Source organism: Opisthorchis viverrini (assembly GCF_000715545.1).
Source record: "Opisthorchis viverrini unplaced genomic scaffold opera_v5_420, whole genome shotgun sequence".
NCBI classification, from domain to species: Eukaryota; Metazoa; Platyhelminthes; class Trematoda; order Opisthorchiida; family Opisthorchiidae; genus Opisthorchis; species Opisthorchis viverrini.
In genome coordinates, this window is record NW_008752080.1 from 35,294 (window position 1) to 62,092 (window position 26,799).

The 26,799-nt window shown below is 44.8% G+C and overlaps 1 protein-coding gene across 1 annotated transcript in view; it reads right to left on the reverse strand.

The window, feature by feature from the left end:
* Positions 1-9,280: 9,280 nt before the first annotated feature.
* The window catches only part of T265_10909 (hypothetical protein), a gene marked incomplete at both ends in the record, with an annotated part of 58,599 nt that continues 41,080 nt past the window's right edge, over positions 9,281-26,799 (reverse strand). Inside the window, 8 exons of the mRNA XM_009177422.1 lie at positions 9,281-10,038; positions 10,999-11,200; positions 14,583-14,739; positions 16,151-16,321; positions 19,617-19,717; positions 21,371-21,557; positions 22,027-22,285; positions 22,527-22,650. Coding sequence (XP_009175686.1) covers positions 9,840-10,038; positions 10,999-11,200; positions 14,583-14,739; positions 16,151-16,321; positions 19,617-19,717; positions 21,371-21,557; positions 22,027-22,285; positions 22,527-22,650 — 1,400 coding nt within the window. The remainder of the gene's footprint in view (positions 10,039-10,998; positions 11,201-14,582; positions 14,740-16,150; positions 16,322-19,616; positions 19,718-21,370; positions 21,558-22,026; positions 22,286-22,526; positions 22,651-26,799) is intronic.

Genomic DNA, 26,799 nt, shown 5'->3' on the forward strand with positions numbered 1-26,799 from the left:
ATGTGGGTGACCGGTTTGCTACAAGCACAACTCTAACGGGACCGCTCAGCTCAGCGGTGAACGTCCCTGAGTAGAAGGACTAACGCGTCAGTATGCTAAGTCCAGCTATAGCTTTCTTGGGCGCTTAAGCATTGTTACCAACTTCTTTTATCGCCCGTGTATATTCAGAGTGGAAATCGAGTTGCGTTCCTGCCTCTTTCTATTCCTGCCAGGCCATCCTGTTATGAACGTGATCCTGCTGACCACGCTAATATTGTCATGTATGAGCGCCTTTTTGCCCCATGGATCGTATGCTTACCTTCAATCGTTGAAGGTTGTGTTGTCACTTGTTCAAGTTTCGGACAACTGGTAATTACCCCCTATAGTAATTTGAATAACACAGAAGACGTAGAATTTTAGACGTAACCTTTTCGAACTGCTGGCTTGGTGCCGAATAGCACGTAACGTGTGAAACTCATTTGCATACGAATTTAGTTTTGACGGAAGACTCACTTGGAACCCAGCTGAATCTCTCGTTTATCATGTTCTTCAGCAACCGAATGTACTATACCGGTCTGTCTCATGTTCCAGTTGGTACGGTATTCGAGATATCGCGACAAGTTGTATGGAAGTAATGCACTATTCATAAGGTTACTAAAAAAACTATTCGACAGTCCACGACCGATTTTTCCCTTCTAGGGGCTCACTACCTGGGCGCAGTCTCCGTCAACCTTATGTTCGTTTGTGTTGAAGCAAGTGTCCACGCACCTGCAGGCGAGCCGATACGCAATAGCTGAGGTAGAATCGCTCACTGATGTGCGCACCGAGGTTCGAAACGAAATGTTTTGAGTGGAAAAGAGGATGGACGTTTTTTGTCGCCGGATGTATGATACTTGCGTCAGACTAGTCTTTACTGTGAAACATCAACCCTTAACTTATGGCTCCAAAGATGTTTTCTTTTATGCGGTGCCCTCAGGTTATGTGCCCAGCCGAATTCCGCTAATATCCATTACTTATGGGGGGCTCTGCAAGAAATTCTTCCTGTTCTATAGTTTTCAAGACAGATCTTTCGGCCTTTGTGGAATAAAACTTCCATTAGGTTACGTTTTTACGCACTCAGCATGGAACTCGGGGGCTACTTATACTGCTCTTTCCAAGTAGGTTTCTGATACACTGCCGTTTTGGAGTACTGGTTTTGGTCGAAATCTATTCTTATTTTTCACCTTTATCTTCTTTATCACATCTTTAGGAATGAGTGCGTTAGCTTCATTCTAATGAGCAGGATGAATTGTTCATCAACAGCAATGCGTAAAACACTGTCCAAATGTTTTTGTATAACAGTGTCCGAAAGTCGCCTTCAACTCAGGTCTGAAAAGATATCTGTCGAAAAATGTCAATGCCCTCTGGTGTACATCACCTCGAATTCAGAGTGTGCGTTCGTTGGACGTAGTCAGATAACGGCTTTCAGATCTCAGAGAACTAAGCACTTAGTAGCTTTAAAGACCCGTCCAGCGCAATCGCTCACGACTTTCTAGATCGCGACTACTGCGCTTTGCTCAAGCGGCGACGATTTGACAATACAAACCGAACTTGTGAAAACGATTGAAAATTTCAGCTGGCCATGCACTGCCTTTGTATGAAGTGTCAACATCCTTAGCACTTTTACCCAACCAGGATCCGCCTGTTATCATTCTGTTATTCTGCATTGGCCTTGATTTTAGACCGTATGTAAGGAGCTGACGAGATATTCGAAGTAGCTGAGTTTAATCTATCCTGTTTTGATACTTCTCGCTCTCGTGAAATTCGTAAAGGGAATTGGATGCATAAAGGTGCGTGGCAGTAGTCTGATATTCTGTCTAGATACGGGACCAAACTCCGAGCTAAAAAAAAGTCAGTTAAGGAATAGTGGGATATAAATTAAAAATAGCTCCAGTCCAAGTGGGCTTCTTGAAAATCGGCCTTTTGGTTGGACAATCCCATGCAACAACCAGTCATCAGGTGAAAAGGAAACCTGTTTTGGTGAGTCTATTCTTCAAAAATGACAATGTCGGATTTGATCAAACCCCGGTTTGGAGCAACAACTCTGAGATCCTGGTTCACTACCAACAAAATAACCCACTTGAAAATCAGAAATAAATACCTGTCCACATAAAGTATTGTTGTACGCTTTTGTTGACGAAACACCACTCATGATTACCGAAAACTTTTCGATGGTTCACGAGTGGTCTCGACGTTATTGGGTCTCGTCAGCTGTACGGAATCCCAGGACTTTCGTCAATCCAATGTTCCATTTGAACCCATGATTCAGTTGGCAAAATACACGCATTCGCAAACTAGCTTGGATTTTCATAAACCTTATGAGTATTGTTCCGTCTAGAAAATATCCGATATCTACTTGAGGTCAGCAATTACAAGTGGAAATGCTGTTGGTTACATTGTGATCTGTAATGCTTTCCTGGTACCAGATAAAAAAGCTCTTTTTGGAATTACTGGATTAACGTAGAGATGACAGTTTACATTGAAAGAGAGATTTATTTGAATTGGTCTTGGAATTATGGAGTGAGCAGTAGCCAAGAACTTATTCGGCGTCGGCATCTGAGGGTCATATAACTGATTTCGCTGAACGGTGGCGTGATTCCAGATAGCACATTGCATCCAGACTCAGCGCTCATTATCAGCATCCCATTTTGTGTCTGGGTCAAACACACCGCCGGGACGAGTCACTGGTGAACTGGGGTGACCCACTAGTCTGATTCTCCACCTATTGCCACTACACCCGAACTCTCGCTAGTGGACAAGAGGATAGGAAATTTCTTTTACCAGATCAGATCTACAGTTGGTTGGTGCAAAGTTGGCCTCATGAATGAAAGATAATCAGTATGTTGACAAGCAGAAGCTCTTAAAGCGATGGACAGTACCGACTAGGCTATTCATGGGCATCTTCCCCAATAAGGAAGTATCAATTCGAGAGTTAAGGGCTATGCCAACATAGGCTTATTCCGTTACAGAGTCGTCTGTAGTTTGCAGTCGATTACATCCAGACAGCTTCACCTAACGTGCGTTTATCTTGCAGTAAAGCAGGAAATTTCTATGGATAAAGTATCCATGGTGTACGCGAGTGGGACTCACCCGCATGCCTGAGTTTTCTCACGTTAAAAGCTGTAATGATAAAGGAAGTGGGTTGGAATAGTGGATACAAAGCGTGAGGTATGAGCATTGGCGTGCAGTTGGTCGCATCCCTGATTACCTGGTCGAGCTGCTGAGATCGGAGAAACCATGAGGCACAACGACAAGAGGTAACACTGGAGAAGTATGATGAGCACGAAGAGCATATCCTTTCGCTCATCTGCTACAGAGCGATTGGGGAAATCCTGCAGATGTCAGTACACGACAAATGATGTAGCTTGAAAGCACTCTGCTTGAATTTCGTGGTTGTACATTGGTTGGAATAGTCTCTGGGAATTCACACCTAGTCATGATACTGATTAGACTACTGAACCGGGTCTTTCGTTTCAAATACCTGACTGCACGTGAGTGGCCGTTGACGTAAGACTACGCGGGTGGCCAAAGGGTGAAGTTGGCATTCTTTCTATACCACCAGACCTAGACGTTTGTGCTTTTCAGAACTCTATCCATCGACCATCCTGTTAAAATAAATTTTGGATGTTGCATATATCTATTAAGGTATTAACCGTCCAGGTACACACATCATTGCACCACGATAAGGTCAAGTATTTTCGCGACAACACCTACATAAATCATTGAATTGTGGGTGACTGCTAGAGTGCAAGCTAAATGAAGCGGTACGACGTCAAACGACACTAACTAGTTCGCGTGTTCCATTCGTTGGTTTGTATGCCGTGATATTAACCAAAAGTGAACAGCACAAGGGAAAGTAAATGCAACAGCATCCGTTGCTCGATAGCATCCATCGCTTTGACTTTTTGGTCACATATTACTCATAAAACAAGAGATACAAAAAGAACACCATAGAAACGAGCGATTCAGTTGGGTCTCCCGTAAAAACCAAATCCGTATGTAAACCAGTCTACTTGGCCAAGAAAGATGCTAATCTTTCGTGCATGTCTTATAAAACTCTGCACTAAGAACAAATAAAATGTTATTGTATAGTTATACCCACTACTGAAAACAGGTGGTTAATAACACACTTAAGCAGATGAGGAAGGAATGAATCAGTATTCAAGCGCAGAATATTTAGCGAATATAATCTCATTCGTCAGTAACCAACATATGCACTCGGTGAATACTTGTATTTTAGGATTGGCGATGTGAAATCAAAATAGGTCTGTCCACTAGGTGAGTTTACGAACTTTGGGGTGGACGGTTTTCGATTGATTTATCGACTGATCCGTACGTATTACCTGAGATTTTTCATCCAAGTGAACTGTTGTAAAATACTTCGGGTAGACAAGTTGATTTCATTTCCCACTATTCCTACTACTCTGTTGATTGTTCGATGTTGTGTGAAAGATTATGCAACTAATGCCTGAAGATGGTAGTCTCCATATTCTCATTGTTAGGTTAGTGTGTTACGTGCAGTAGTGCTGTAAACGTGTCTCTTCATGGATGGCCTTGTAAATGTTTTTTAGCCAATGTGATCAATTGAAGGGCTTTCTTTCATACGCGCCCTAGTTATGATTCGGTTAAATGCGAACACTGAGCTCCTGGTTTCAAAAATCGATTATGCCAACTTGATGTGAGGACAATATCATATCCACTCACTTTGATGATCACTTGTGAATATACACTTTAAGACACCCTAAATAGTAGAAAAAATCCCATCACTGGAGGGCGAACAGAAGGGAGGTAGGTCTGAAGCCGTCAGCATATTCAAGCTTTGACATACACTTTTCGAGCCATAACGGAGTGGCTAAACAAGTTTCGCGCATCGTACCCCGTTGGCCTGCCCACTCATGAGACCCTATCGGGGCACGTAAGCAGGGCCTGGTGGTGATAGCCAGTAATCGGCCGGGTCTTTCCAGCGGCGGTCACAGGTTTGGGCCTTAACAAGGGCTGTTTGCGGACACAAACAGGAACAGCTTTGGAGCGAACACAATGGAGTCAGCATCAGGTGTATTTGGCGGCTGTGTTACTAATAAGCTAAACCTTGGTTGCACCCACACGGCGCTCTGTAGTCATCCGTCGTTTGATTTGCTTTGGTCTGTACAAGGGTGGCCATTGAAAGGATACCGAAGCATGCAGTTGGGGGGTTATATGGAGACATTCACACAGCTGAACACAGGGTCTTCTGGTTCGAGTGAGCTGGCGACTTAAATTGCCAAGACATCAAACCCAGTTATACGGCTGTGGTGCATTACAGTGCTGTCATAGGTCTGCAACAGAGAGCCGAGGCAAGTCCGGTAAGCTTACTGTATCCACCGACGTTTTGTCGATGAACCGTCGATGTGTTAACCGTCGGCTAGTGGATCCAAGATAATCAATACAGACTGATCGCAGCTTCTGTAAATCAGGCTTGAATTTTTCGCGTAAGCTATTTGGCTCGAAGCTTCCAATCTTTGAGTTTACGAACACAGTATTGTAGCATTTCTATCCGTGGCGTCTTGTTGTGTGGTTACGCTTCCCACTTCATAAGATCCACGCCAGCTGCTTCCAGGCTTCGAACTGGAATGCCAAACCACCAGTTTTTCTACCCACCATGGTTCCGATTCGCGGTAGAAGGTTGACCATACGTAAACTCTTTCCGGATTCTCTTTCCAGCTTTGAATTTCAGTCAAGGGCTTCATTTTTTTCGGAACACTGGTTTGCCGAAGACATATTGGCCTCTGGATCTTTGGACGTCACGTAGGGTCCAAACTCAAATCGAAATATGGTATGTAAAGGGAGCAGAAGCACACTAGTCAGCAAACGGAGGACTATTGAACACTAAGCTATACCTTGTTTAGTGCACACCGACCCCGATAACCGAACTGTAGAGCATAAGTTATCAAATCATCAGGTGTGTACTGTACGTTGTACGCGCAGATAGTACACAGTGGACCGAAGGCGTAAAATGCGTACCTTAATCTATTGGACAAGATGTTTTGCATCAGTTAGTCATTCATCGAGTCAATACTCGGAGTGCACGTCATCAACATCATTCAGGACAGAAGTGGCCATAAGGTAGAGATCAAAGAACAGCGACAATGGCGTACCCCCAATTTACGCCACTGATGATTACAAAACTACCTGAAATCGCTCCGTTTTCTTCTAAAGTTTCTTCGATTCCTTCATGTAAGCACCAGGCAATATAAATGACAGTCAGTTATATTTAGCAAGAAGTCTATACAGTAATTCTCGGTCTTCAGAGCCCAAAGGCTTCGTGAAGCCCATGAAGGGAGCATGATTATGCTGCGGATCTTTGTGAAACTTTCATTGAGGCTGTCGTGAAGTAGATATCAAGCTCAGTGTGCTGTCTAGGACCAAAGCCATGTTCTTACGAGATATGTGTCTCGGTAACTCGGTTCTCTAGCGCTTGCCCTAAAGCTTGCACACAGTCAAGAAGGTCAATATCCGTATGTGCCGGACGAAGCCGTGCTTCTTTCTTCTTTTATAGGGCGAAATAAATGAGTCCCTTCTGAATTCTGGTGGAAATTCCCGTTTCTGATAGATGAATGAGATCTTACAGCATGAAGGACTGGTCCGTCGGATCGGACGAGGCCGTATGACCTCATCAGTAATTAATAACGTCACGTTCGGTTTGCGTTGACTGGCAGATGGCGAGATGGCCCAAGTGGTTAGAGCGCGAATTTACTGACCGGAAGGTTCGTGGTTCGAATCCGACCTCCGCCACTCGACTTCCCCTGTCTAGGCTTGGGCAACCTGGCAGTATCCTAGCCCTCGTGCTTCCTTCGGGTGGCATGACAGTTAGGCACCGGAAGGGTGCTACAGCTGAACGCTTTCTGACTGGCATGTGCAACCGTATGAGCGTCTTCCATCCGGTGTAAACATGAGAGAATGTGAATCAAGGGACAGTTCCAAAGTGTAAATAGGCCCATGGTTGTGAAAGATGAACAACCGATCATTTGAAATACATTGGGTGCGAAAGGTTGCTTGCAAGACCACATGAATAATGGGGCAGACCCGAAGAATTTGCAAGTGGTCAGGTAGTACTAATCACTATAAAGTCTGTACAGCGATGGTCACCAAGACACCTCAGTATTGTGGTAGGCTTAGCACTCCAGAATATCCAAGACAATGAGAAGGCTTGGAAGACAGGTAGGGACACTCTAGAGGTTGAACCCAATAGTATTCTCATTGGATAGACTTGGGGTCTGCATCAGTTGTGATCTGAATCCAGGATACATCAGCATAGCGTTCTGTAAGTCATGATTTGACTTGGTTCGAAAAGCAGCATACATAAGGGGAAAATGGCAATCCGAATAACCATACCTAACTCTGCATCTGACGACGGTGAATAGCTTGAACTACGATATATCATGGAATAAGAACTCGACCCCGGTCATCCATAATCTCTAGATAGCTAAACACATCTTGGAATATCGAATTTGTTCTGCTCATAAGAGTCATATAGAATCTAGTGAATTGTGGAAATTTGTCCAACATCTACATGCCCGATTTAGCCTACCTACTTATGTGTCCCCTTTGGTGCACGATCTAAGCGAAGGTGATTCATGAAGATTTATGAACTTCGGGGGTCATCACATCAGTCTAGGTATCCCGCCCGGATTAACAATAAGAGGAGAAAAACGCTCAGAGTTTTAGAATGCCCATGGGCAACAGGAAAACTCAGGCAAAGGCAAGAAACTATCGTACGGACATTTGGTAGTATAAATTTTGGCATTGATCTCGTTACTCTTGGTGGACACAGCGAAGTGGACATCACCCAACAAGTGTATTGCTATTGATCGATTTGGGAATCATAATCAGTATCCACCTCACAAAACTTCACAGGGTTTCGAACCCGAAACTTGCCAGCAGTTTGAACATAAGCGTTTGGCCACGACCGGATGATCAACCGAAAAACTGAGTTAAACTGGTTAAGTAGTATAACCAACACAAAGCATTTACCGACTGTCTGCTAATTCCTTTGACTTACCTACCGCCCAGCAACGTACCTCTTTAGGTCGTCAAAACAATCGATCCAAAATTACAGCCACCTGAAACAAGTTGTGGAAATCCGTCCGAGGTGGAATTGCGTCGACCATCGGAATAGGGAGCCGCACCAACCGTGCAGGACAGCGAGCGTAAGGCAGCCAAAACTAGACGTTGGAGGTCAGGTGTTAGACTCATCGAACGTGAAGCGGACTATTTCAAGCAGCAATCAAACTGAACCTGGGTCGCTGCTGCGTGCCAATTTCCCATTATCATATAGTGGGTCGTCCAAACATCCACAATCCTACGGGGTCACTAGGGAGTTGAGTGAGCTCAAGGCACCGATCTCGGACAGATGATGACCCAGCGCTGATCACAAATCCCACCATCTGGCCGGAAGCCATTTGGCCTTAATGAGCGGAGCACTGTACCTGTAGGTGAGCGGCCTGGAAGAACCGAATATCATGTTGATTGGACATTCGAGTTGCGAACCGGAAGAAGGCACACATTGACTGGTTAGAACTCGGGAAAATCAAAAAAGGAACATTTTAGCCTAGCACTTTTCGCCCACTTACAAAGTTTCTACAGTTGGTCACGTGGACAATTCTGTGAATGCTTTATAAATATAGCTGTAATAGCCATCCTTTTAAAGGCTGTCTCAAGCTACTGCCCTTTTGATATACCATAGTTGGCGAAATAGGATTTGCCAGCCACAGTGAACCGTCACCATCATTCCTATGCGGTGTGGAGAGCCGAGGGACAGAGTTTGGGTGGCGGATAGCGAGAGCTGCAATCGTAATTATCAGGTCAGTCTACCCTTATAAACAATGTCGTTCACGCTGTGGCTACGCGCACAGGTTTCACCATGCCAATTTCTCCAGTACGAGGAAACTTAAACTTCCATGGCATCGACACGCAATAACGATGCCGCGTCTGTCCACCTTTCATCATTTTGGAACCAATGCATACATCGGTCCACCGACCGCTCGCTCGATCAGCAACGCGTTGCCAAGCTTTTTCACGGTCTATATAACGTTTCAAGGCATATCAAATGCACTATTAAAACTAGAGCAGCGCAGGGATTCATATTAAAGTTAGAGACTTTTTTGAAGCGCGTCAGGTTTTACAGCCCATTTTGTTTCACGAAAAGACACTTCATTCGGAGATATCTTCAATACTTTTGAGGTCAGTGCAACTTACTCAAAACAGTGATCAAGGGATTAACCGTGGGAAACGCACTAACGCCATGCGACTAACTTGCAAGAGTCAAACAAAACAACAGCAATCAGGGTGTAGATATTTCTCTTCAGGTCATTGCATCACAAAGTTACACAAGCTCAAACAGACTGAGACCGAAATAAGTACAAATTCAAGGATGAGTAACTGATCACCTGTCTTTGGAGATGTATATGTTCACACATGGCTGCTCATCGAAGAACCGAAAGAGTGAGATATCATGGTTGCACCGGCACCATCGTCGAAAGAAATAAAGCAGTGGTGCATGAAACAGAGCATGTGTATAATATAAAATATGCAGACAGCAAAGTTGGCAAACGCAAAACATTGGAGCGTAAGCTCGGTCCAATTGGAGCTTTCCAGCAGTTGGCACAACAGATGTCGTTGATTGGAAGCCTCTTCGATAACTGGTGCTTGTGTCTTTTGAAAACAAAGGTTTAGGAAACTTTATGATCTAAGTGAGTGGTATGTGGGAGCTTCTGGGAATGAAAAGGTTAGAAAGATTTGTTCAGAGGTTTTATTGACGTCCTGAGAATCACTGAACAGACTACTCAAGTACAATTTTGGTTGGACGCTGCTACGAGTCGTAGAAATGCTTGGCGATGTCGACGGACGGAAATTTGGAATCCTTTCGAAACAGGGGCAAGCGGAAAATCAGGCAAGGCTAACTTTGCGTTGGAATCATCAGAACTGAGGCGTTCATATTCGAATTCATCCAGCGAAGCCCAAAATTCCAGGAGGGATGCATAACTGCAAATGAAACGAGATCAGAAGGTCGATGAACTCAGCTGGATATGTCTACACAGATCCACCTGTAATAATGTCCATCAAACCCATATGAACCCCTCATCTCTAAATGAATTCTTCAGATCGTCCGATAAAAAAAGTGCATCTCGATGTTCGATTGCTAAATTTCGCCTCGAGTCGCCTGAAGGTGTAATATTCGAAACAGACAATATAATGTTCGACGCCTACCACGTAATCAAATCGTGACTTCTTTTCCGTCTCACGAAGGCCTGACCAGTTTGCAATCCCAACCTCTGTCCGACTTGCATCCTGTGAAATGTTCTAGTAGAGAAAAACGTGTACGTCCATAACTCTAAAAATGAGCTACTGCATGCCCAGAGGTAGAGATAGTGGAAAGGTAGTTAAAATGCGATCCATGCACTGACTAAAAACACACCGAAGTTATCTAAAAAGGCGCTAAAGCGACAGGGTCGGAAAACCTCAAAACTGCACCGTGAGATGGCCCTATAAGTTTCGGTAAGTGTTGCTAATGTGTATAAAACGCCAAATTGCGTTTGAACGGTTCAGAGAGTTTCGATGGGCCACAACAGTATGGTGGAAGTCCATATTCGGCTTTATTACACTGCTTCTGTTTCACGCTAAAATCACGACGACCGCAAATTAGTGTTTATCAATCAGTCACCAGTGCAAAAAATAAATACGTAGGAAAATTTACACTATCCATTTAATTTTTAGAAGGCACAGGGCACATGTCGGTTTGAATACATTCGTCTCACTGAACGTATTTATTCAAAGCTGATTGAGATATGATCAAAAATGTGTTGGAAACACGAGTGCTTGATTTAAGATCAGGGACAGCCATGGTAACCGTTCTTAACCAATCAGGGAATTCCATGCGTTGACAACCTTGAAAAATATATGAAGTCTGTTTGTATAAATAGAATGAAATATCTGTCTACTCACGCATCTCCATAAGTGAGACAGTGTTGAATAGTTTCTTGTTTGAACACAGGGACCGGATTGCTCAGCAAACTGACCATGGACTGGACCAGGGTTGCCACAACGGATTCGTTATACACTCGACTATTCTCACGCGATTCGGTTGTCCCACGGCAGGCGTCAAACCCAGCCTCGTTGAAGTATGGTTCAGAGTTGAGGATGAGACCTGTAACAGTCGAAACATTGAAAATGAAAAATGATTCTTACGGATCACTCCGAAAATTGTGAGAATATTTCAATATGACAGTAAAAGAACAGTAAATGGTAACCCTTCCGTGAAGTGCAAACGTAACAAATAGGAAAAATGGTTTCTCCACGAAGGGGACCATAGAAATAAACCTATTATATGGGGGCTTCTCCCTGGGGCTGACCAAATGAATGTAGAGCAGTCGCAACTTAACTCCTGTTGAAATAGGAAGAAATCAGTGGGTAGTGAAACCAGAGAGTTGCAAACCATCGGAGAGATGAAAAGAATCTTTCGAAAAATAACATCAGCTAGAGCTCCACAGTAATAGCACTCTAAATACACACTTGAAAAATAAGATCATCTTTCAGCTGTGACACACTTTCGGTGCCTAACTGCCATGTCACCAGAAGGAAGCACGAGTGCTAGGATACTGCCAGGTCGCCCAAGCCTAGACAGGGGAAGTCGAGAGACAGAGGTCGGGTTTGAACCATGGACTTTCCGGTTAGTAAATTCGCGCTCTAACCACTGAGCCATCTCTCACTGGCATCCTGGCATACACATGAAAGGTCGGATCCATTCAAATGTCACCAGCAAAAGATCCCTGCAAGGCACATGTGTCAAAGAAATACCTTTGGGGTAGGGAAACCGAGTTTCGAACAACATTAGGTTCAGCTCGAATTTGTATGCAAGTGGCGAAATACACCCAGTTGCAGATGAAACTGATGTCAACTGAGGAGTCACCTGAAGATCATTCAAATACACCGTTTATGACAAGTAAATTCTTTATGATAACAGCATTAAGGGTATCTTAAAAACACGACTCACTGGGAGTTTTATTTGTGGTGATCGGGGATATATTAAGTTATTTTTCCACGACACCCAAAAGAGTTACAGTTTTCTAATTTGTGTAACTGGAAGCATACAGCAGCTCCAGAAACATCGGTGCTACGACAAACACAGTAGTAGTAAATATCAGTGGAGTGTGGACATACACATTCACAGACGCTCATGAGATAACTGGTCATCTCATTACTGAGACACTTTCATCCATTTAGAAAGCATCGTTAAGTGGACTTTTGGAGCAATTCGATCAGAGAAGGACCAAAGTTAACCTCTTATTACATATTAGGTCCCCATGTTGGAGTTCATGGGAGCAAGAAGCCCCATAATAAGATTGACTGGATTCGGCTATTTTGCATACCTCATTGTCTGTTCACATATAATCAGAATCAAGGCAAGGTCAGGATGAAGGACGAACACACAGGTCAGTGGACAGACAACAGCGACCAAAGGTAATCGGACTCCGGATCAGGTCGAGTAGAAGCACTGGGACTGTAAATATGATTCATCGTCGGCCTTACCAAGACAAGGCAAGGGGAGGCTGGCCAGAAATTCCAGTTTACGCAAGTTAGGTTTGCGGTGTTCAGCCGCAAAGCGTAACAGTTGGTTGTTGCGCCAAATGGGACTTTCAAACTGTTAACCGCTAGATTCTTCGGATGTGTTGGGACATCACTGCAGTTAAACGTCTCTCGGTCCTCAAGACGCAGTTGCTACCGCAGGTACATTGGAAAAGGTACACACAGGAGGAGGTAACCAAAGATTTTGGTTTGTCTAGGGTGAGTTCTGTAATCCCTCGTCGTGTTTTGTTCAGCATTACTAAAGTCGCTGAGTTGAACGTTCTTGTGACAGTGACTCAATTTTCACCGCACTCGTTTATCGTTCTGGTCCCCTTTGTACTGCAATGTGATGAAAACCGTTTTTGGGGACGTCCTTTTGTTTCTCTTCCGGGAAAAAGCTGCCGATATAGGCGCTTTTCTGTAGTACGCCTAATATGTTCTCGATATCCTTCTGAATCCTCATCAAAACAAATGCTTCTGCTTCCGTTAAGAGGCCATGCACCACGACCTGTTTATACTCTATTGGACGAACGACTCTAAAGTCAAGACATTACCCTAACCGAAGTTGCTGATAGAACGTTGATCTGAGGAGTGACTAATGCTCATTTCTTACCATCTGGACGTCTGAAAAGTGGGAAAATCCTCCGCAAATCAATTTGGTTTTCACGGGAGACTCAATTGAATCTCTCGTTTATGATGTCCTCCAACTGAATGTGCTGCACACAGGCCGCCTCATGTTTCAGTTGGCACGATATTCAAGATATCGCAGTATATTTTCATAAAGGAAACTACTCACAAGGTTGCTGAAAACTCTTAGACAGCCCATGACCGGTTTCGCCCTTCTTGGGGTGCAGTCCCCGAGTTTCCGTCAACCTTACGTTCTACTTGAACCCAAACTGGACTGTTTTCGAGAAATACACCCAGAGCATAGATGTGCATTTTCCGTGTAGGCTGACGTGATTTTGCATGATTTTGGCCAAACCTGAACCACATCACCATTAGCTGTGAGAACCGCGTACTTGTTCCACAGTGGCTATATAGTTGCCACAGTTTCGTTCGCCGATGAGTTGCAGAGGTGGGGTAGATAGCTGTGCATTGGAGGCGGGGGGTGCCATAATTGATGCCCAAACACAGGGCTGTCAGTGGATTTTCAAATGGGGAGATTTGGAAGAGAGCTATGCACCGAAGACAATAGCCATCACCACGCCATCAATTCATTATTACAGTTCCATAGACAATGTCTGTCCACAGAATTACACCTCTATTTATTCAGAGCTCTCTTAGGGCTATTCACTGACGTTCCGATAAGAAGTTGGACGTCCGTAAATCTGTGAGAAATTTTATTCACTTGATCAGCGATTTTAGTCTTTAGCGAGATGGTATCATCAGAGAACATTGGAACGAATTCGGAATGTTGCTCGCACAAAAATTCAAACTGAGTCTGCTCTGATGTGAAAGCGAATTTCGCTGAAGTGGTAGTTCGGTAGATGAGCACTGTAGGTTAACAAAAAAATCACAGGGGTAATGTGTCTGATCTGACAGACAATTTGAGTGTACCTCGCTCAAATTGGATTCTACGAACATAATTCTTGGATAGTGGGTATTTCGGCTTGAACATAAGATTTCAATGTCTAAACCAACCTGCGTACTGCACCTGACCATATTTGACTGATCAGGAGAGCCCATTGGTGATAAGGCAACTTTGCTTATATGCATATTCCGAGGAAAGCTCTCTGTGTCAAGCTCCTTCGAGCCAAAAAGGAAATGCGAATAAAAATGCAGCTGGTCTTGGACACAGTGGTATGCTGTAGCACAGAATACGTGTAACATATAGATTGGCAGTGACGTCGTGGAATTCCTCCTTTGTCTAGTCGTTTTTTTAAGTAGAACAGGACGTCAAATTCGGCTAGTCGTTTTTTAAGTAGAACAGGACGTGCAAATTCGGCGTGTTTCACTGCGCTTACCTTGAAGTGAGACAACTAACTGAAGCAGGTTGGAGTTTTCTGGATTCCAGTTTTCCGAATCCTTACCAGCCCACGTGCCCAACAGAGACAGACATACGTGTCCTTCCACGTACAGGTTAGGATTTACACGTTCACTCGCAAACGAGTAGTAATGTACCTGCAAGAAGAAGCGGAATGGACAGTAATAGAAGTAAGCTGAGGAAGTTTCGAGTGAAGCACACGAGACCATCAAGTTAAAAAGTGATTATACAAGAGAAACAATCCAAGTTGAGTCTGTAGTAGTCAAGAAATATTAGAAAAACCTGCCAGGAACAAGGTAGTTTCCAACTACACCAAACCCTGTGGAGAATTTTGAGAGGTTCGTGAGTGGCAGAATCGTTTCACTTAATGCATTCGCACCATCAGAACGCAGCGTGGAGTAAAGCTATTATGCAAATACACCATCGGAGACCCACTGAAAAGCATGAAAATCAAAGAAAACTGTGGTAAACTGTGGTACTCACTCAAATCACGGCTGACACACAGACTGTAGCTTAAATGGGAGCTGTACTGACCTTAGGTTGGCTACTTCGACCGAGGCGATCGAAAAGTCAAGGAAAGACCGTCTTGGTGAGTAGTATACGTCTTAAACCTTGGGTTTTATTGAGCTAAGGCCACATTGTTTGCTGACGCGGTTCGTCAGTCACTTGATCATTTATGAAGCACATTCCAACGGTACATTCGTTTCAACTGCTACTGTTCCGTTAACCAAAAAAGAGGGAACGAGAAAGGAAGGGCCGGGCACTGGAGGCGATGGAATTGTTGGTTATTTGACACTGAGTGTTTCTAGCTATCTAATGAACTGGCAGCTTTATTGGCTGCGGTAACTCCGATGCACTGGAGTGTAGATGCGTAACGGACTGATGCTTGTCAACGTGACGTCGAATAATGGTGGTGGAGCGTCTTCTGTCCGGCTTAGCAGACAAACCAGCGGTCACAACTACCAGTGAAAAGGGGCAATGATTCAACCTATTCGGTCTTGCCGGTTGTTCAGATCGACCGATTGATGAATAAACATGAACGAGAGCGCTGCAAACGCAAAAGGCGTGTTGTGGACCGTCCGTCGGTATGTATCAAACAATGACACGTCCGCTGGGTAACTAAAAATACAGCTTTTCTGCCCATTCAGATCGATACTATTGATATAAAGAAACCATATGGAGTTGGTCAGTGGTCTGTCTGTAGGACATTCAGAAAAAGTGAACCGATGTTTGTTATCATGCTAAGGAATGAGCAGAATCAAGTTGCATATAAAAAGGATGGAATGTTTGAAACAGAATTCGTTGGTCTGTGCCCGGTGGTGCAACATATGACTTCAGATCTAAACGCATAAAGAAGTTCCAATCGCTGTGGTGCAATCATCAGGTGCTTGTTTGCTTACTAGAAAGCTCACTTCTTAGAAATTAACCAGGTAGGATGAAGCGACTGTTAATAGGTAAGATACATTACGTAGCGAAATGAACGCACGGGCATGTTATGAAATCCTGAGGTGGGGTAGATACACAGGTATTCAGAATACGCCACCTCACCTGTGGAGGAATGTAGGGGTAACGCTGCGGAAGAAGAATGTCAAAAAAGAAAAGCCCATGTTCGTAAGGGGTCCCAGCTGGTCCGACGATAAGCAGTGAGTATAAATCCATTCGATCCGAGAAGGCTTTTACAATTATGCCACGTGGGAGACTGGTGGACAACAAGGCATTCTGTAACCAGCAGTAGAACGGAGAGTGGTGGATAACACGAGGAAACTGTGAGCACGGAGTTAAATTGTGAAAGACGCGTTTACTGACCACGATAACATTATCATGAATGATCACGCAAGTACGATGAAAAAACAGCCTGGTGTTTTTAAGTCGTGAAAAGAGACGTTCTACAGAATGAAATGAAATACAAGAGAATGCGTTCGTTCGCCTGTAGTCGGAGATTCATACGTTCAATAATTCACCAACATGGTGAACGTTATAGTCGGGGTTTTCAGAGACTTCCCAGTGAAGAGTTAGAATGAGGTGAGGCCAAGGTATGATTAGAGCGAGAAAGCACTTTTTATTTGTCTCATACCCGCAGTGAGTATTCTACGAGTCCTGATTACACTTTAGAGAACTTTTTTGCAGAAACACAGGACAAAGTACAACGGCGACTTTCTTTCGGCGATGATTTTTCGCCTTGGTCTCAGAGTTTCCCAAGAGAATTTCCTTCTAACGGAGCTTGACAAAAATATAACTTGTACACATGGTCTTCTAGTCAACAAAATACAGTCCAAGTAAACCACAACACCAGAACAAAGAAGATGAAACATGTCGCGGAATGCTAATATTTCGTCCATTTTTTCAATGGCACACGTGAAACCTTGAATACTTACGATAACGGGGAGTCGAAAATGGTCAGACGATGGCTGCTTACTTCCAAGACAGACGAACAAACTGAGTCAACTGCCTTCTTGAATGCAGTTTTTGTTATCGTCTTCTTATCAGCATTGCTTCACAAGAACCCAAAAGTTGTGAAAATGTTTGACGACGGATGGCATGCAATTCTCAGTTTGTCATGCTGATATGTCATAGTGCAAGAATGTCCAGAAGTTCTTCGAGAGGGAAGTCGACTAGTTTTATCAATGCAGGCATCATGGCCAGTGAAGTAATAAAGGTGGTATGAAGTAGAATGACCGAAGAACCCTCTACCCAATTCACTAAAAAATGTACATAGATCATTGATGATTGGCTTCGCTTTCCCTAAGACGATTTGAACCTACATCTAGTCGACAACTTTACTTCGGTTTCTCAGTGAAGACCTTCCATGACCTGCTGATGCAAGGCAAGTGTACACTAAAAATACGGTCACTGATGTATACCAAACCACGAACATCCTGTCCTCCAATACATAATTTCAACCTAGGTAAGTGTACTTTCTAGTCATAATACATCCCCCTTTGCTGGAAATCAGAGGGCCATTCTGGTCCCTGCGAGTTCGGCTGATAACAGTCTTCCGAATACCAGAAAAATGAATAAAGTGGAAACGTTTCCAGCATTTTTCGCGTCCTCCATTTCTTTGGTCTTCTGGGTCCACCAAGCTCTGCGAAAGAGGAAATCCAATTTAGGTGGGAAAAAACCCAACGGCGCACTCATGATACCCCTTTTGCAAGCCAACAACGACCGGGCTAGTCACCAATAGATGCACTCGAGCTATCAATACTAGAACACATTGCTAACATGCAAATGTCCTCTGAAGAGCGAAAACACAGACAACCCCATTCAAGGTTGTTGCAATTCACGCAACAATACGCACCAACAGCATGATACCTTCATTCCAATGTTCATCAATCGGGAGGCACAATGTGAAGGATACGGAACGGCGGTCGTGGAAAAAATATTACGTATAGAACAGGACCGATGACAGACAAATGAGATCGCTCCTTAGTCCATGAATTTCCACCTTACGACGTCAAGCATGCAAGGGAACCGACAAGACTGATCAGTTTTATTTTAACATCCAGAGTCTGTAGTGCCGTCGAGGGGTAATCCACCTGGTGTCCTCAAAGGCAGGTTTGATAAACGGATCGGCATTCGTGGACGGTCAGTAAGTTCAAGATCTGTGAAAAGGCAACCAGTTATAAGATATTCAGCCAGTCCTGTAGCAGGGTTCAACGCCTTGAGGGAGATCTTAGCATATTGCTTCACTTTCACAGCCTTAAGCAGTCGATCACTGATTGGACGGACACCAATCCGTATCATCCCACCCCAGGCATTTATATCCTGTGATTCAGCCTCCCATTTCACTAAATCGTAGTGAGTAGCTTTCAGACTTCCATCCATGATATGCAGGAATTGCTGCCCCATCTGCAAGAGTTCAGTTGCCTGGTACTCTAATGTCAACACCGCAGTTGCATTAGGATCCTGTTTTTCTTTACTTGACTAACATAATGACCGTAGGCGAGTGCACAGAAGTATTACCTCCAGTATGTTTTCTTGACAGAACTCTAGTGATAAGTTTGCTAGGAGTTTTTTGAAACCCCTCGACCTGTTTTTCCCCCCTTGGGTAGGTAGATGCATTCCCCGGATTCCTGTAAACCTTATGCTGTACTTGAAACAGTCATTTACAAACTACTCCGGCTCTGACGGGAGACTTAGCTGAATCCCAGCCGAACCTCTGGTGCATGTTTCTGAACCGTACACAGGCCGACTCATATTTCAGCCAGTACGACGTCCGAGGTACCGCAGTATATTATCTTGATGAAACACTACTCATAAGATAATGTGGTGAAATATAGGTAGCCCGGGTGAGTTCATTGGTTGTTGATCAGGTGGCTGTTAATCTGTTCGCCGAGGTTGGCAATTGGCTTGCAAACGTTTCGTCACCATGCGAGGAGACATCATACGAGGTGACCCACCCAACTGCGCACTGATAATGTCTCCTCGTATGGTGACGGGACGTTTGCAAGTCAATTGCCAAGCTCGGCGAACAGATAAACAGCCACCTGATCAACAACCAATATACTCATGAGATACCCGAAAAATACCGTCATAGAGGCATTCACCTAAGTCCTCCGTTAGCACTAAATTAGTGTGCAAATGAGTGTAACCAGCCTAAACACGGTACAATAAAAGTCAGCACCGACACCAATTACATGTTTATCAGGATATCCGCATCACCCTTTAATTCCTTAAAGCTTCAGCGCATTACCGCACTTCCAGAATATAGCATCAACGGCTACTGGGATATGTCCAGTAACACGGTCAACATGGTAGTTCGGACAGTTTGCAACTTCAGACAGTTCGATTAATCTAACTGAGTCTCTCAGTGAGAAATTCTTCTGTATGGGTAAAGAATTGGGATGATAAATCGTGATAAATTATGCATCCGGACTGTCGGACGGAATGATCAAAACAAACGTCCTGGACACATTTTCTCAAGAGCTAAATCAAAACATCCCCTCTTCATACTACCTAGGTGTGCGGGTGGGGGTTGCGCATCTTTCGAAATAAAAAAAGTCAATAAACAACTCACATCACGTTTCCACGCCCGGTAGAACGATTTGGGGAGGTTGTCGGAAACGGTTCTGTAGAAACGATGGGTTGTCGGAGCGTTATCCTCTACGATAAATTGACCTGAAACGAGAGATTTTACAGACTCAATGTTTCAGTTATCCACAGCTAATCGTTGCCAAGTGCAGTATATTGTTTTCAAATAGTATAACCCGGTATTAGGCACACACGACGATCTGAAGACTGGCTATTTGATACATAGCCTCATGCACGGTAGCGCTGAGGTCAGCAAACGTGGACAACTGCACACTATGAAGAAATTCCGACGGTACTCTTTACATTGTTTACACGTTACAACCCATCATAATGTTTTTAGGTTTAACCTTGCATTAGAACACATGAACGAAGGGACGGAAAGAACGAACCGAAGATGTTCTGGGGACTTAAACAACACGACCTAGACCATTCCCCCTCGTATCCATAATCATCAGACTAGTTTTTGTGTAAGTATTGGACAAGCCGAACCAATGGGAAAAACTTCGACCCCTTCGTTTAGGGAACTCATCAGCAATGAGCGCATTAAGGCCTCTAACTGTGAAGCAACTGATTGATATAATTGTATTCCAAGCGCTTTAACCCACTAGAGATGTGAAAATAGGTCATAGTTGCTACATAATGCCAAGCCTAACCCCCACATACCCATGATCTCCTTCTCTGTGGGGTCCTGTGCCTGCGACTTCACACCGCAGCTAAGAATACGGGAAGGTAAAGAATCAATCGAAAGCAATCACTGTTGACAGTGCAGAAGACCAATGACTGCCTATCAGTAGAATACATGATACAATGGCGTATGTTTAGGCTTGACCTTCGAATCCAGAAAAGAGACAAAGTAGTTGGTCGCTGTCTGAGTGACGTGCGCATAGACATACGGCTGGTTTTCCCCTGGATATGTAAAAATCCACCGTAAAATGTTGTTTTTTCTGTGACCAGCCTTTGACCAATTCAGACTACTGGTAAACGGTAAGAAAGTTTTATCTGGTTAGTCATCGATTTTTGAAAAGAATACGAGACCAGAGGCCTCGAATTTCATCGGATGTTTATGGTGAAGGTGTGGCCGGACGCCGAAAACCCCACCAACAAGCGTGTTGATGTCTTCACTGGGACTGATCAATTAGGTGCAGAGGGACCGGACAGGTGAACTAGTGATTAGCGGTTTAAGACTGCAGTCACTCAAGTATGCGTATCATGTAGCAACAAGCCCACAAGGTCGATCGAAACGGGCGACTCCAAAGAGGTGTCGCCGTGGAATGATGTTACTGTATTCATATAAGTTAAGCTGGAGCCCGGTCCCTTATTGGCGAACCATCATCCGTTCTTATGATTGGATTATCTTTTAGCAAAGATGTATCATACCTGCATAACGCATCTGTAGTTAGGACCAGAACTGCGTTAGGCGCGACGGAAATGGAGACACATCAAATTTGTTGCTAACGGATAACCAAGACGTGACGTGATTAAAGACAGTGGATGAAGCGTGGAGTATTCGAGACAACAAAAAAAACGCCGCCGCCTCAGAACAGTTCGATAAACAATCAATGACGATGACATTCCGGTCGGTCCCAAAACATTGCCAATGAACTGAAGACTACCGTTGTTTTGATAAACATGAAGTCAGATAGAAAGAACTCGCTGTTACGCTAACTATAAAAAACAAGCACATTTAAAATTACAATTCGATTAATAAAAAATGTATAAAGAAATGTCTAGATAACGTACCACGGTATTCAGCAGGGATAGCATCTACTGTGGGGCCCGGCTGGCTATCGTCACGAGACAGCTTCGGTCTTCCGTCCGATGAGTCGTTCCCAGGCGGTTGTTCGCAGGCTTTGGTTTCATTCTCCATTTTTTCGTCTTGTCCCGCAGTTTCCTGTGCAACAAATATGGAACAAAGCAAATCGTATGCCTAGGTTGAAGGCATTTGCTTTCAAACCATGGTAACTGATTGGGGCGAGTAACTGCAAAGGAGTACGATCACTGTAACACAAACAATTGGCTAAAGGTTCCCATCCCGAAATGGGACAAAACCAAAGTAGAAGTGATGAGATAATTGTGGAAAGTCTAGGTAAATCATGACAATTAATACAAGTCCCACCTGAGTTTGCTACGGCAAAAACCTTGTCTACAAAACAGATAATGTACAACAACAGAGACAGGCGTAGAGTCTGATAGAAAGCTACTGCTGCTCAGGACATATCAAAAGAAGCAGACTGTAGGACTTTAACTAGAATGATCTGGAATTGAAATCTTGCAGGTAAGGCACTTGTCCCACACTTCCACTCATTGGCATGGAATAACCAGATAGCGCCAGGAGGAGTGTGCAGCCGGTAGCTTGAAAATAAGGGCAATGAACTAATAAACCAAAACAAGCGAACCTGTTCCGAGTGAACGTCAGTTTCCACAGTTTCGAGACCATTCACCATTGTCGATTCCACCACTGCCTGGCCTGACAAAGAATGAAACAAGTCTTCACTTTCAATAGATCCCCTGCTTTCAGATTTCGCCTTTGAAACCATATCAGGAGCCATTTCCCCGAGCCAGGCAAGTGCATATTCACCGAAACTGGTCAACTGCTCCAACAGCCGTCTATGTCCCATCGCCAAGTACCGACTGAGTCGAGAGAACAGGGTTGTGCTGTAGAGCATAGAAACAAACGCAAGGCGAACTTATGCGAAGTAAATTCAGTGAAAAACAGTTTTACATTATGCAGTAAATCTTACTTTACCCACTACGCTTCTTACTGAAACAGTGTTATCCACTGCATTGCGGTGAGTGTGATAATACTGTGGACCAAGTGAGCTCCCAGAGAGAATAATAATAGTTGCCACTAACTGTAGTGAATACAAACGAAGAAAGCTGTATACAGAAAACGCACCTGACTAGCATATATACCCCTTCCTCGTCGGCATTCGGTCCGGCCAAACAGTAATGTATCCGATTGCGCCAGTTATCTTCGGATGAAGTGAATGGCTGGGACGAGTCAGGAACGACGAGAACTTCTAGATAAGGAGGAAACAGAAAGAGCCCAATGTTAAAAGCGATAACAGGTAAGAGTATTTGGAACAAATCGCGCCTTTTCTCAGTGATGCAGATTTTCTTCTTAGTGGAATGGAAAACGGTGAAAAATTGATCTGGTTTTTTAAGATACAGAGGGACGCAAAGATTTTCACAACAAACAATACTTGAAAACTTCAGTCAACAGGAAATGATTGGTGGAATCCGAATCTGTTTCCAAGTCATATTACAAAATCATGATAAACGGAAGAGCACAAATAAGCATGACGCGTTTCGGTACACCCCGTTGGTGTCTGTGTACGGTTGAAACAAGTGGAAAAACCCATGTTCAACTGGACGGAGATCTAACAGTGCGAACTATTTAAATGAGCGAAGGGTTGGTACATATAAGGCGAAAACAACAAGTCTAATTTATTCAGTCGTGGTACTGCCAAAAAACCAGAGTGAACTTATATTCAAGGAGTATTAAGAATAGTATGTTTTTGTTCGGTATCGTATGAGGACTAACAAGGACCATTACACAGCAGCATGAAAATTAACATGAAATTCGTGAGGGAATATCAAAGCATGCTACTGATCAAACATCAAACATTGAAAATGGCCTACATCTGTGAGCCCCAACCTAAAGCCATCACCTTGACGTGGTGGTCGGGCTTGAGTGCTGCAATTATTCCGCTGACTACAGTAGCTAGAACTTCGTTCCACAAGGTACAACTAAGCCAGGAAGGTCAAAAGGGAGCAGTCAGACCAAGAGCAGCGAGACCCCTTACTACGAGTAACCGTGCTACGAGGCGGTTTGCGGGGCAGGAGTGTGAAGGTAGAAAGGTGTTTCCCGCTGCCACCGAGTCATTATCTCCGTGCAGGGTCCCCGAAGAAAACCCTATTGTCTGCTGCTTCGTGGGTCAGACTTTTGAGTCAGAGGCCACGTGCAAGGTCCTTCAACAAAACCCTACATCCTCCAACTGCTTTGTGGGTCAGACTTTTGAGTCAAAGGTTCAAGGTAGGGTCCCTCAACAAACCCCCTTCCTCGGTATGGGCAACCATGAACCATCGTTTACCCGCACAGTTCGGTATCCACCGATGTCCCTCCCCAACTCCTTCCCACCACACAAACAAATGCCACTGAGTCATTTGACTGATAGTTACCTGACCGAAGGGCAGATAAACCACGAGATCCTTTGTACATAGGAACTTTAACGTCCGTACTCTATGTCAAATTGGCAAACAGGCAATGCTTGATGAAACCTTATATTCCCCTAAAATTGATGCATGCTGTCTCCGAAACACGCATACAAGACTTGAGCGTGGTTATGCATCTCAGAATGCTAAGAATGAACTCAGCTCTTTCACATTTCTTCCTACGTGTGTCCAGTGACCCAGAGGCAACGACTCGTGGAATATATGGTGTGGGAGTTGCACTCAGCCCTAGAGCTGAACGCGCTTTGCTGAATTGGATTCCAGTGAACACTCGTCTTTGCACCGTCCGGTTATCCAGTAAAACCAAGCTCAAGTCCCCTCGGCATGAAAAGTGGTGCCTGTTTGTAGTGCCGACTCATGCCCCAACGGAGTGCGGTTCTGATGCTGAGAGAGATACTTTATACCGAGAGCTATCCGGGCTCATTCACCAAGCAAAAAGCACTAACATTGTGATCCTTGCAGGCCGTCTTAGCTCCTTGGAATCACATTTGGGCGGTCGATTCGGAGAGGATACTCGCCGCACAGAAAACAGAGATCGACTTCTTCAGCTGTGTGCTGATCATGAACTATTCCTGGCAAGTACGAACTTTCAACATAAATGTTCACATCGCGTAACCTGGCGGCCACTAACTGCAAATCAACCGTGGACCCAAACCGTTCAGCTGCAGAACCCTTTCGGTGCCTAGCTGCCATGCCACCCGAAGGAAGCACGAGGGCTGGCATACTGCCAGGTTGCCCAAGCCTAGACAGGGGAAGTCGACAGGCAGAGGTCGGGTTCGAACCACGGACCTTCAGGTCAATAAATTGGAGCTCTAACCACTTGGGCCATCTCGCCCCGTGGACCCAGTTGGACCACGTGACCATTAGCCACCGGTGGAGAGCCACAATTCAAGACTGTCGTTCTTTCTGGGGCACACCACTTGATTTCGATCACGCCATGGTGCGTGCACGCCTGACAGTTCGCTTCAATTCGGGCCCTCGCAAGTCGGCAAGAAGCATGCAAAACCACTATCTTCGAAGAACGACCATAGCTCAACAGTACCCAGCTGAGCTAGCCCAAAAACCCTCCACAGTAGGTAAATACTGTGGCAGTGAGCATGTGGATGAAGCGTGGCAAAATGTGAAGGGAGCTATGTTGGCGGCGTTCGGTACTGTATGTCCGACCTCTCCGACTCTACCACAGGACCGCTGGATGTCGACGAGAGCACTATCCATGTTTGACGTCAATAGAGCTCTGCCAGCAGGCAACGAGTACGACGGCGCACGCAAATTTCTCAAAAGCCAAATAGTGAAGAGTCTGAGGAAACACCGAGAGCTCTGGTGGACATCGAAAGCTCGGGAGAGGGAGAAGGCTATTGCTACGGGAAACAGCTGTGCCCTTTATCAACTGATACGATCGACTGGCCCTAGAAAAGCAACGGTCAGCGAAACGATAAATGAAAAAGATGGCTCATTAATTCACTCGCAAAAATGTCGACTGGAGAGATGGGCCGAACACTTCGAAGAGCAGTTCAGCTGGCCTCATGCAACACAACCAGTGGAGGTAATGCATACGGGCGAATGGAATGTAAACCCTGATCGCCCTTCAGAAGAAGAAATAGGGTACGAAATAGCCGTACTGAAACGTGATGAGGCACCAGGACCGGACGGTCTGTATCCAGCCCTCTTCAAAGAAGGCGGAGGATCCCTGGTGACCCATCTGACGAAACTTATTGGTGCCGTATGGAACGAAGAGGTGCATGCAGAATGGGGCATATCTTCAAAAAAGGTACGCGGACGCTGTGTGGAAACCACCGTGGCATCGGCCTATTACCTGCGCATCGAAGGTACTCTCTGGCCTTATCCTTCGAAGGTTGACTGAACACAGGGAGAGATGCGGTAAAAAACAAAGCTGGGTTCCGTCCTGAGAGAGGACGCATCGATCATATTTTCACCCTCCGACAGATTCTGGAACAGCAACACTGCTTCCAGCAACCAAACATGGTTGTGTTGCCCGAAGTGAAAGCTGCTTTTGACTCTGTGGAGCGTCAGGCACTATGGCATTGTTTGCGGAGCAAAGGTGTGCCCCATAAATTCTTGATCCTCATTACGGCGCTGTACGCCAACTCCCGCGGCCGTGTGAAGGTCTACGGGAAGCTCTCACCTGAGTTCAATACATCAGGTGGGGTCAGACAGGGCTATCCTCTTTTACTTTTCCTCCTCAAATTCGTCATTGATACGATCATGGACGACTCACTATCAGCCCCTAATGCCTGTGGGGTCAAAGTACTCCCGGAGCGTCCGCTCACAGACATCAAGTATAGGGAAGACATAGCTCTTCTTGGATCTGATGCCGAAGTAATGCAAACAATGTGAAATAATCTAAATAATTCTGCCTCATGGTTTGGCATGCGCTTCACACCTACAAAGTGTAAAGTGCTACTGTAAGACTGGGTGGGCTGGAACCCTAGCCTCATGCTTTCGGATGAACCGATTGAGGTAGTAGACAAATTTGTTTACCTGGGCAGCTGTATCATTGCTTGTGGTCTTGCGAAAGATGATATTTCCATCCGGATTCGGAAGGCCTGAGCAGCTTTCGCGAACCTGCGTCACCTGTGGCGTGGGCGTGACATCAGCTTATCCATCAAGAGTTGAGTTTACAATGCTTCAGTGCGCTCTATATTACTATACGGATCAGAAACCTAGTCGCTGCGCGCCGAATACGTCAAAAGAATTTGAGTGTTCGGCCACCGATATTTTCGGAGTATTGCCCGAGTCTGCAGGTAACACCTGATAGGCAATGCTGAAGTACGTCGAATGGTATTAGGAGGGAATAACTCATCCTCGATGGATGAAATGATCACACTGCATCGGTTGCACTGGCTTGGCGACGTGCTGCTTATGCCAGTCGACCAACGGCTCGAACGGTTTTTTCCGCACTACTATGTTAAAGGTTG